This window comes from Panicum virgatum, chromosome 6K (genome assembly GCF_016808335.1).
Source record: "Panicum virgatum strain AP13 chromosome 6K, P.virgatum_v5, whole genome shotgun sequence".
In the NCBI taxonomy this organism is placed as follows: Eukaryota; Viridiplantae; Streptophyta; class Magnoliopsida; order Poales; family Poaceae; genus Panicum; species Panicum virgatum.
Genome location: NC_053141.1, coordinates 13382029 through 13393462, shown reverse-complemented (window position 1 = coordinate 13393462; position 11434 = coordinate 13382029). Strand labels below are relative to the sequence as shown.

Here is an 11434-nt window from a genome sequence, read left to right as displayed (position 1 = left end):
CAACAAATTCGATTCGAATCGTCCGCCTCTCACTGATATTGGGACTGCTTAACCCTTTTGCCACATAGAGTAAGAAGTGGAACAATGAGGATGATGAATATGGTTAAATGATGAAAAATAATTGTTTTCCACCATGTATGCTATTGGATAGATGTTCACTTAGAATGGTCAATTGAACTAGAATTTTGAAGCTAAAATTGAAAATTAAGGATTTACTCTTAGTTGCTTTTCGGTGAAACAAACCCCTCCAGCTAGAAACCTTGCATGTATAGGTAGTGGGCTAAGTATACCCATAGTCGGGTAAGCCTTGCTAAGTATTAGTATACTCAGCCTTGCTTGTGGCTCAACTTTGTTTTCAGGTGATACGTTTGAAGATCAGATAGCTAGCTTGACTTGGCCGTGTACTTTACCTCCTGGTTAGTCGGTGGAGTGGGATACGACTCTGGCCAACGATGACAATGCTGAGTGATGTCATGTACGGGCTTCATCATAACATCTTGTATCATCATTTAGAACTCGCTTTATTTTCGCTGCAGTTGAACTCTGAACCACTTTCAATTTGAATTTCAAGTACCTTTCTGAGATTTTGAACTTGGTTTGTAATAATTAAGTTAAGACCCGGTAATGTAATATATTTGTGAAATATTGTACTCTCTGGACTCACCTTCGTGTGAGTTGCATGTAAGCTTTGGGTTCGATCGACGCTCAGGTGGATTCTTTGGGACTTTACCCGACAGCACTGCCGGATTACTCCATTTGAAGTGCGTGTTAGCCGGGATTACTTTTAGGGTGACGGTTAGCGCACTTGAGCCGGATTAATTTGGGCGGTTCTGCCACAGCTGGTATCAAAGCCGAACAAAGCGCACACCTGAGAGTGCGACAAGATTTCAAAAGTTTTCCTTAAATCTTAGCCACACAATCACGTTTGGAAAATTTGTTGGTTTGCTAAGGATCGTGCATAGTACGTAAAGCCCTAGGGAAAATTATGGGAGTTACTAGGTGGCTATCTAACTTATGGTTTATTTATAACTGACGCACCTACGCGAAGGTAAGATGGTAAGGATCCTCAGTCAACTAAGAGAGCTTGACCTTCCCGTCGGTGATGCGAGCCGAACGCTGCCCTCAAGCAGTGGCTTGCTTGAGGTGCTGCCAATATACCAACTATTATTTGACTATATTGGGAGTAAAGTATACTCAGTCAGCTGAGGGAGTCTGACCTTCCCGTCGGTGATGCGAACCGAACGATGCGCTCAAGCAGTGGCATACTTGAGCTGCTGCCAATATACCGACCATCGGTCGATTATATTGGGAGTAAAAGAAACCGTGAATATGTCACCTCGGTAGCGTATGAGCGTTGTCCATGCAGTGCTGGATGCATGGATGCCGCTTCTATAGTGAGCGGTAATGTATGGGAATGCTTTCATGAGTGCGGGCATGAAAGGTTTAATGAATATATATGCTCTGTCAATTTTCTGCAGGTACACTAACCACTAATATGTAAGTTAAGAAACGGTTAGATATTCGATTAGATATATATAGGGAAAGCCGTAAATTGTGCCATGCCACCGGTGCTAACCCCGTAAGTCCAAAGCTATTTGGCAATTGTTTTCCTTGTGAGGACGAATAGGACCTGCATGCATCCTGATCATAAACAAAAAGCCAATAGAAATGGATGTGGATTAGTTGGGAATATTAAGGTTTGCATCTGAGCACGGTTCTTTTCTCTCGATCAAGGTCTATCTAGAAATCTGTCTTTTCTGCCATATCTAGAGAGATGGGACTTATTGGATATATCAAGGACCTTATATGCAGAAGTGCACGAGGAGAAATTTTCTCCAAAACTTGTCTACTACCTGTTGTTAAAATTTGAGAATTTTTGGACATCGACTCCTTGAGTTATGGCTACTTAGTGCACTGTTCAGAATCTATTTTTATCGTCTTGGTTCACCTGTTTCCCCATATCACACACCATATCATTGCTTCAGATGGCCGACCCCGTCTAAGGGAAAATGTGTTACCTGCCTCTTATATAATTTTGAGCATTTATTGCTTTCTCCGCTTCGAGCTATGGTCAATTTTGTGCGCCTCATTTTTCTGAAATTTCAAAACAAGCACCTGCCAGCCCACACACTTTGTAGCCTAGCTTTGAGTTTGAATCTATTAAGAAGAATATGAGGGAATTATTGGACAACAAGTGGGTAAGATATATATGACTTTTCCTTGGAAGTTGAGATGGAATTTGAGAAGGATATTTGCGGGGATCCCAGGATCCAGCCTGGCTCCCTAGTGAGCCCATCAAGGATGAGTAATGGTATCTCCCTTGGACAAGATTGAGGAAATCTCAATTGCCCTTCTTGCTCATATAATTCTTTTGAAAACTAAAAATGCTGCATACAAATACGAGAATATCATGTAGGATCATTACATGCATGGTTGTGGCATTGCCATTGCCAAATCACCTGCATTTTTGGGGCTCCGTCTCCATTAACATCATATGCATCTAGGAAAGACTTCTGATTATCACCTGGCTCTATCTTCCTTCCTGGCCATGCACATTATTTGGGTTGCTATATTTTCATCTTGTCGTGGTGTTTGTCACTGACATATGGTGCCGCGACGGAACCTAGGGCCTCGTATGCGCTACAGCCATATGCTTGTGTCACTAGGTGCGCGCTGGTATCATAGTCCGCAATAGCAACTCCACGACAATCTAATTTTTCGCAACCTGCATAATGTGTTGACTCAGGTTCTGTTTCGGGCCAACAACAATAGTGAATGCTTGCATAACTTTATGGGCCGCTAACCTGCATTGCAACATGTGCACCATCAGTTATACATCATGAAATGCACATCATCAAGCTGACTCCATGACAAATGCATCATACCATGTGCATCATTTCATCAATGCATGGGTGATCTCATCCATGTATTGTGTCATTGCAAATATACATCCCATGGGTGCATTACCTTATTGCAACAACATTTTTGCACCATAAGTTGCCACATTGTATCATCGACCTCATGGCATGTTTGCATTTCCATAATACATTAGTTTTCTCAAAACAAATATCAACTCCATTAAAATAAAAGCAACTTTGAGCAAGAATGTCTTGAGAAAACCTTGCTTATGCCACAAAATAAGATCTCGGGTTAAAAATGCCTCAAGTAGTAGTAGAGTTGATCCCGTTGTTTTCCATGCTACGCATGTGCCAGTGCAACTATTCAATTATGTACATGTAAGATCCTCAGGAGTCACCATACCGAAGTTGAAGTCACGTGGGACACCGAAAGTTATCTAAACCAAAATTTTCGTGTTTCCCCAATCTCACTCCAAGGCACACGCACGTTCCCCTCTAATTTTACTCACCCGAATCTCGGGACGAGATTCTTTTTAAGAGGGGCAGGCTGTAACACCCCGGGTGTTTAAAATACTAAACATAAGATATTAGACATAGCATCATGCATAATCATCAAGATTGAATTAAATAATTCATTTCTTGTATGTATACAAATGCATGTGTATGTATGTATGTGTGCAAAATGTGTAAAATAGAGTGCTCATGTACCTTTCACACTCACCATGAAATTATAAACAAATTGCATCACTATACACTCTAAGTGATGTTTATAATTTTGCACGAAGAATCAAATTCAAATAAAAGGTGGACACATGGAATAAGGAATAAACTCAAATTAAAGAAAACATGCTTTGAAAATAACTTTTAAATTCTTGATCAAATAAACTTTTGCCCAAAACAAGAGTTGTAGAGTTTTAAATGCGGAACAACTTTCATGTTCAAAGTTTTTCAAGCTGCTACACAAAAATTTAAGAAAAAATTGAATTTGGATTCAAATAGAGCAATAATGCACATTTGTCAAGAATTTAAATTTAACTCTTTAACTACGTTTCAAATGAGTTTGTGCCTGATACAAAAGTTGTAGGATTTGAAATTTTGAACAACTTTTGTTTTTGGAGATTTTCAAGTTCATGTGAAATTTTTTGAGAAAACTTAAGGTCAAATCTCTTTCTCTCTCTACTCTCTCTCTCCCCCCTCCTTTCTCCCTCCTCTGCTCTGCTTCCCTGCTTCCCGAGCGCAGGGCTGAGCAGGGCATCACTGCCGCCTGCCGCTGCTGCCTCGCTTCCTGGCCACGGCCTGCGCCGTCGCTTTGCCCCCGCCTGCTGCCACCGCGCTTGCACCGCCGCTGCGATTTGCTCCGTTGAGCACGCCGCGTCACGACGGCCGATCGGCGACAACCGCGTCCGGTCGAGCGCCGCGGCCGCTGCCCGAGCTGCCCGGCCTCCCTGCCCACGCCATCCACTCCTCCTTCACCATGCCGCCTATAAAAGCCGAGCAAGCCTCTGCTCGCGCGCCCGCGAGCCACAGCCGCCGCCATTGCCGTGCCGCCACTCGACCTCGCCGTCGAGCTGCCCCCTCCGCTCGGCCTCCACCCCTGCCCACCCCGGAGCGGCTTCACCACTGCCCACTCCACCTCCCAAGGCCGCCAAACTGCCCGCTCCTTGCCCCCACCGAGCCAGAACGCCGGCGCCACCGCTGGTGCCGCGCCATTGCCGCCACGCTTAAGCTCGCCATGGAGCTCGACCTCCGGCCCCTCCCGACCCCAACCAACAACAGGAATTGGTCCCCCACCACCCACCGAAGCCTCCCAGCCCGGCCTCGCCCTCTCTCCCTCGCCGGAGCACCGCCGCCGCTGCCTGCCGTCGCTGCCGCCCACTGCTCGCTGCGGGGAGCACACCTCTGGCCATCCCCAACCTCGTTTGTGCCCACAAACGGGTAGAGCTCAGTCTCCTCTAGCTCCTCCCCCACTTCCCCCTCGCCGCCGGCGAGCTCCCTTGCTGGGAAACGGACCGCCGCCGCCTCCTCTGTTCCTGGGCCGGCCAGGGGTCTCCCGTAAAAAGAAACAAAAGAGTCAAGGGTTAAAGTGCAAAATGTACATGAACTTTAGAAAAGAAATCAGTGAACTTAGAAAATGCATAGAAATTCGTCGAAAAATCGAAAAAAATGCAAACTCAAATTTTCTGGAATCCTTGTGACTAGATCTACAACTTTTGTTACATGCACTTTTTCATTTCCTCACTAGTTTTTGCTTCATTTAAAATACAAAGAATAGGTAGCTTTTATTGTATCTCAAGTTATATGCATGTTCTGGTTCTGATTTTTGGACAGTGTTGTATTACCAAATAGTATGGCTCTATGTAAAAATTTCATGACCATAGGAGAGTTCTAGCTATAGATTTAATAGATCTTGATTTATGCCTATGTTAAATAGTTTTATTTATCCAAGTTGTTCTGATATGATTCATGAGCTGAAACTTTTATAGGTGTTCTATTTCCATACATGTATTCTTCATAAAAAGTTTGGAAATTTTTAGTTAAGTCAGACTAGTCCAAATAATTTATGGTAGGAAGGAATGTACTAAATCATGAAAAATAGTTCCTGTACCTGGAAAAATCTAATATTTTTACTACAGTCTTTACTGATGTTGGGAACCATTCCTGTAAATTTTGAGGCTCAAAATCTTGGTATAACAATCTTTGGAATTTAGTTTTGATCCATGCAGCTATATATTGCGCTATTTTTCATGCCTTGTATAATGCTTAGTTAAATATTAAATTTTTACAGTAGGTTCAACATCATATTCCCAACACTCGGTTAAAGTTTCGTTACTAGTACTCACATTGTTTCGTATGTACAATTTGATCTTAATTCTAGTAGTAGCAGCTTACGCTATTTTTAGTGATTAATCTGCTTGACGAAAATGTCTAAAATTTTGACAGTAGGTTTGTGTCTAAGCAAAGTACTCTGTATAAAAAATCTCAGCACCAGAAACTATATTTAACAGCAGTTATGAATAATCCATGTTTGCTATTGAAAAATAGCTTTTTCGAAAAGGCAAAACCCTCACTTACTTAATGAGAAATAGTTAATCTAGATAATATTCTATAAACGATTGCCCAAGTAGATGTAAAGGGAATATTGTACAACTCTATAGTGAATTAAATTAAGTTTGTTACCATCACCACAACTCATGCATGTGCATTTCATATAGATTTGACTACTCTCGCCGACGGTACGTACGAGCTAGTGCCGGAGTCGGAGAGTGAGCAGCGTGAAGCTCAAGTTAATCTAACTGAAATTGCTGAAGACCTGAACCAAAGTTCAGAAGAGCCCAAGGCTAGCTCCGCTCAGGAAGGCAAGCCCCGGAGCATGTCCCGTCTATTTTAAATTTATGCAACTTATTGTTATTCCTATTGACTTGTGCATTTAAATTTACAAGGGTTGATTGGAACCTTAGTTGCATGATCCTAGGTACCTATGCTTGAACACTAGTATGTGTAGGTCGCTAGTTGGCTATGCTAATGGTTCGGTAGAAGTCGAGTGATTTCATGTCACTCGCGAGAATTATAGGAGTTGGATGTTTACTACATGCTGCAACTATAAGGTCTACAGGCGGGGCTGTGGTACTTGTGATGCCCGTCTGTTTAGTGAAATTTGATAAGGCCGCAGTGTGTGGTAGTGGTGGTTAAGCGTTTGAACGTACTAACCACATGCCGAGAAATATGGTATTCGGTAAGCATAAGTACCTGATTGGCCCGGCAAGTGGACTTTACTTTCACCTTCTTTGAACGCCGTTTCTCATGCGCGCACATGCGGGTGTATAGTCGTCGTACTCTGTAGTCGAGGACGGTGACCCTGATCCACGACCCGGAAAGAAAGGGGAAATGTTGCACGTGCGACTCTGGGAGTAACCACGTGACGTGTGTTTAGGTCTGCCTTGCAAGGTCAACAAATTCGATTCGAATCGTCCGCCTCTCACGGATATTGGGACTGCTTAACCCTTTTACCACATAGAGTAAGAAGTGGAACAATGAGGATGATGAATATTGTTGAATGATGAAAAATAATTGTTTTCCACCATGTATGCTATTGGATAGATGTTCACTTAGACTGGTCAATTGAACTAGAATTTTGAAGCTAAAATTGAAAATTAAGGATTTACTCTTAGTTGCTTTTCGGCGAAACAAACCCCTCCAGCCAGAAACCTTGCATGTCTAGGTAGTGGGCTAAGTATACCCATAGTCGGGTAAGCCTTGCTGAATATTAGTATACTCAGCCTTGCTTGTGGCTCAACTTTGTTTTCAGGTGATACGTTTGAAGATCAGATAGCTAGCTTGACTTGGCCGTGTACTTTACTTCTTGGTTGGTCGGTGGAGTGGGATACGACTCCGGCCAACGATGACAATGTTGAGTGATGTCATGTACGGGCTTCATCATGACATCTTGTATCGTCGTTTAGAACTCGCTTTATTTCCGCTACAGTTGAACTCTGAACCACTTTCAATTTGAATTTCAAGTACCTTTCTGAGATTTCGAACTTGGTTTGTAATAATTAAGTTAAGACTCAGTAATGTAATATATTTGTGAAATGTTGTACTCTTTGGACTCACCTTCGTGTGAGTTGCATGTAAGCTTTGGGTTCGATCGACGCTCAGGTGGATTCTTCGGGACTTTACCCAACAGCACTACCGGATTACTCTGTTTGAAGTGCGTGTTAGCCGGGATTACCTTTAGGTTGAAGGTTAGCACACTTGAGCCGGATTAATTTGGGCGGTTCTGCCACACTCACAAGCTGAAACTAGCCGTTGGCTTCTCTGACACTTCTGTAGCTGAGTTGGCACCCATCGGTTGAACCGATGCTATGGTGTCGGTTCAACCAGTGACTCTTGATCATCTTGTAGCCGTTGCCCTTGCTGATGTCATTGCTCCGACGCCTTGCTCCGACGCACCGCCGGTTCAACCGGTGCTGAAGGCTTGGCTCCTGCGTGCTTGATATCGTCTCTGGAACATAGTACATCCAATGCACCGATGCCTTGCTTGATGCCGTCGGTTCGACCGGTAACCTGGCTATCTTGACTTGGTCTTCGCTTGATCTCCATTTGGTGCTCAGACTTGCACCGATGCCAGGGCGTCGGAACTTCTGACAACCATCGGATGCACCGATGCTACAGGCATCGGTTCTTCCGGTGCTCTTGTTTTCTGCAGAACTCATCCAATTCAGCGTTTCTTTGAGTTCTTTCTTCGTGTTTTGCTTTGTATAGCCTTTTTACTTCATCCCTGGGATCTAGAAATGTTCACTTAACAAAACCATTAGTCCCATTGATTGTGTTGTCATACGATCACCAAAATCACTCGAAATGGTATAAATAGTGCCATGTTCGTTACAGACGTTCGCCGCGCACTGCCTCGTGCTCGCCCTGCGCTCGCCGGTCTTCAAGGCGGAGCTCTGCGGCCCCATGCGGGAGCTCGGCGGGGCAGCGCAGCCCATCGCCGTCGAGGACATGCAGCCGGAGGTGTTCCGGGCCATGCTCCACTTCATCTACACCGACTCCATGGATCGCAGCGACGACGACCTCGGGAGGGACTACCACGGCAGGAACTGCGACATGGTCCGGCACCTGCTGATGGCGGCGGACAGGTACGCCATTGAGAGGCTCAAGCTGACCTGCCAGAGCATCCTCTGCCGCAACCTGGACGTCAAGAACGTGGCGACGACGCTTGCCTTGGCCGATTAGCATCACTGCGACAGGCTGAAGCAGGCGTGCGTCGAGTTCATGTGCTTTGCGAATAACATGGAAGCGGTTGTGGACACGCAAGGGTACAAGGATCTCGCCGCAACTTCGCCTTCTGTCTTGGCGGAAGCGATGGTGAGGATGAGCAAGGTCGGCAAAAAGTTAACCAAAAAAGGCCTAGCTAGAGTTTAGATAGATGACTTAATTTAGTGCTAGTAAGCTTTATCTATCAATTTTTGGTTTAGTATTAAGAGTTCGTAACAAGATGTGACTCAACCCGGCCTGATAATAAATCAGTTGTTTCTGTTTTAAATTTTAGTCATTTGCACAATTTATGGATGGTAGGTTCTATTGCAGCACACTTAAGTTTCTACAAGTTTTTTTTTCAGTGCCACAAGTCAAGGATAATCAATGCTCTGCCTTTGTTTTTTTTTATAATGAGCATAGTCAAACTGTAGTGCAAAGAAGGGTTCAGTCTTAATGTATCATTGTATCGTCAGTTCTCACTTGTGAACGAGTACTTCGATATACATTGGCAAGGCTGAAGCACACATGTGTCACCGGTACACGTTTAAGTTATGCCAAATGTTTGAGGGAAATAACTATCCTAAGCTTATTGCAATCCAGAGAACAAAATACAACACCAGAAAATTGGGGATTTTTTCAGTTGTAATAGTCAGCATACTAAAATGATGCAACAGAAACAATGTAACATTCCCATAACATGTAAGCGATAAATGTTGCCACAATCAACAATGCCTCGGTCAGTTGCACTATGTATTTGTGGATTACATGTACACCACAGCATATACTGGTTTGAGCAGCAAATAATCTAGGAACAAAGGTATCCTACTCGAATACAAAGCACAATCAACTCGCCCACTTGTTCTTGTATAGCATGGCTACTGCTCTGCTGGTTCCTCACATTCTGTTTCATCTAGCATCTCGATTATACACTGCATATCTGGCCTCCTTTCTGGGTTAGGGTTTATGCAAGCGATGCTTATCTCTGCGCATACTCTGACTTGTTCCAAGAGTATGTCTGTCAATGATGTACCCAGTCTGGTCCTCCAGCTTTCAAGTACCTGTCAAATAGCAATACTTGGGATTTCAGAGTTCTGTATATGCAAATCACATATTGATGCTAGAGTGCTTCCATGCACGTTAATTGTTTCATCAAAACCATCCGAGTTAATAGCATAAAGTACCCTTGGGAAGAAATCCCATGTCAGACATTAGTTGGTTTTGTAGGAGCAGTGTTTGGAGTTCGAGGAATCATCTCAACCTATGATCTGGCCTTTACTGGTTGGGTCATGGAGTTCGAGGAGCACATGTCATTTTCTTATTGGAGGCATTGTATTTAGGAAGGCTTTCTTGCAGGGCATGTGTCTACGGTGGTGTACAGAACAGAAGATAGGCCATGTGTTGTAATTTGCCAAGGCATGATATGCTTTTCATGTCGTCTTTTGGACAGAACAGAAGATAGGCCATGTGTTGTAATTTGCCAAGGCATGATATGCTTTTCATGTCGTCTTTTGGTCTCTAATAAATTTCATATGTTTTGTATCCTAACTATACAGAGGCCGGGATGGATCTTAGTATGATTCAAGTACCTTAATGTAATTGTCAAAGATTAATAAAGCTTCCCTTGTTGAAATTTTCTTTTCTAGAGCTATTGTAAGCCTCTTTTGGTTCTTTCTCTGTTCTTCTCCCCTAATATTTTTATTTAATTACGACCTCTGTAATAACTATCATGACCTGATTAGTTATCCTTGTTATCCTACGAGATTTTACTGTTAACTTGGAACTCAGAAAACATATATAATTCGACTTCTTCCGAAACAATTTTACTTTGCACTACTGTACGTGCTCTCCCCAGACTAAATTATATGTGCTATATTGCAGCAAGAGGCTCTATTTATCTAGGGAGAGTGGTATAAATTATTCTTACATTCTCTTTTGCTATGTCCTTGCGTCCTGTCAGTATCTCTGTGATTATGATCCCAAGGCTATATATGTCAGACGTGAATGTGATACATCCGGCAAAGACTTCCGGTGCCATATATCCCCTGTAGAAAACAAAAAAATCATACATATTCGTTTTTTAATCACGGTACAAACCTAGAGTCATTGGTTTTCAAAGGAAATGCAGGACAACTCATAACTAAGCAAAGGAAAAGAAAAGCTATGAAGAGGACAAGCTAGCTTACATTGATTCGATTTTGTTTGGCATAATAACGCTGCGTTGGTGTTCGACAAAGCATCTTGATAGACAGAAATAAGCAATTTTTGGATCCATGTTGTCATCCAGCAGCACATTGCTAAGTCTGAGTTCTCCGTGAACAATGTTATTTCCGTGAAGATAGTGTACACCCTCACAGATTCCCTTGATTATTTGATACCTCGCTCTCCATCCAAGACCGCGAGATGCAACTGGAGGCCACAGAAATGTTCTATTTTGTGTCGAGATGGTTGGTTTTCCTATGACTTTAGATGGAAATTCTTGTAGCATTCATGAATCAAATGACGAAACAGAATAAAATAGCTTATCTTGTAGGTAACACCAAATTTATACCTGAAACATGGTCCTTAAGGCTCCCTTTGCTTAAATATTCGAAACAGAGCAGTCTTTCCCGTGTGTCTGGCATGATGAGTTCTCCCTGATACTCCCTCGGCTCTTCTTGGGTATAACCAAGAAACCGTACAATATTTTTGTGCTGAACCAAGATCAATGTATTAATTTCATTATTAAAGAGCCGATCATCAAATTCTTTGGTCGTGGATAGCCTTTTCACAGCAACTCTCGGTTGTAGCAGGGTACCCTGTTTAAATCCACTAGGTAC

General features: G+C 43.1%; 2 protein-coding genes across 6 annotated transcripts in view; one reads left to right on the top strand and one right to left on the bottom strand.

Annotated features, from left to right (window-relative positions):
• Positions 1 to 7887: 7887 nt before the first annotated feature.
• On the top strand, positions 7888 to 8594 carry LOC120713254 (BTB/POZ and MATH domain-containing protein 2-like). Its single transcript, XM_039999247.1, has 2 exons — positions 7888 to 7917; positions 8247 to 8594. The coding sequence occupies exons 1-2, from the start codon at positions 7888 to 7890 to the stop codon at positions 8592 to 8594; spliced, it is 378 nt and encodes a 125-aa protein (XP_039855181.1).
• Positions 8595 to 9245: 651 nt separating this feature from the next.
• Positions 9246 to 11434, bottom strand: part of LOC120711821 — a 69388-nt gene continuing 67199 nt past the window's right edge. For 4 of the 5 annotated variants that reach the window (XM_039997482.1, XM_039997480.1, XM_039997483.1 and 1 more), the window contains 4 exons: positions 11167 to 11413; positions 10802 to 11078; positions 10543 to 10660; positions 9292 to 9676 (listed from right to left, as the gene is read on the bottom strand). In XM_039997482.1, the coding sequence (XP_039853416.1) occupies positions 9494 to 9676; positions 10543 to 10660; positions 10802 to 11078; positions 11167 to 11413 (825 nt within the window). In that variant the 3' untranslated portion in view covers positions 9292 to 9493. Of the gene's footprint in view, positions 9677 to 10542; positions 10661 to 10801; positions 11079 to 11166; positions 11414 to 11434 lie in introns of all 5 variants that reach the window. The other variant, XM_039997478.1, reaches the window with a different exon arrangement.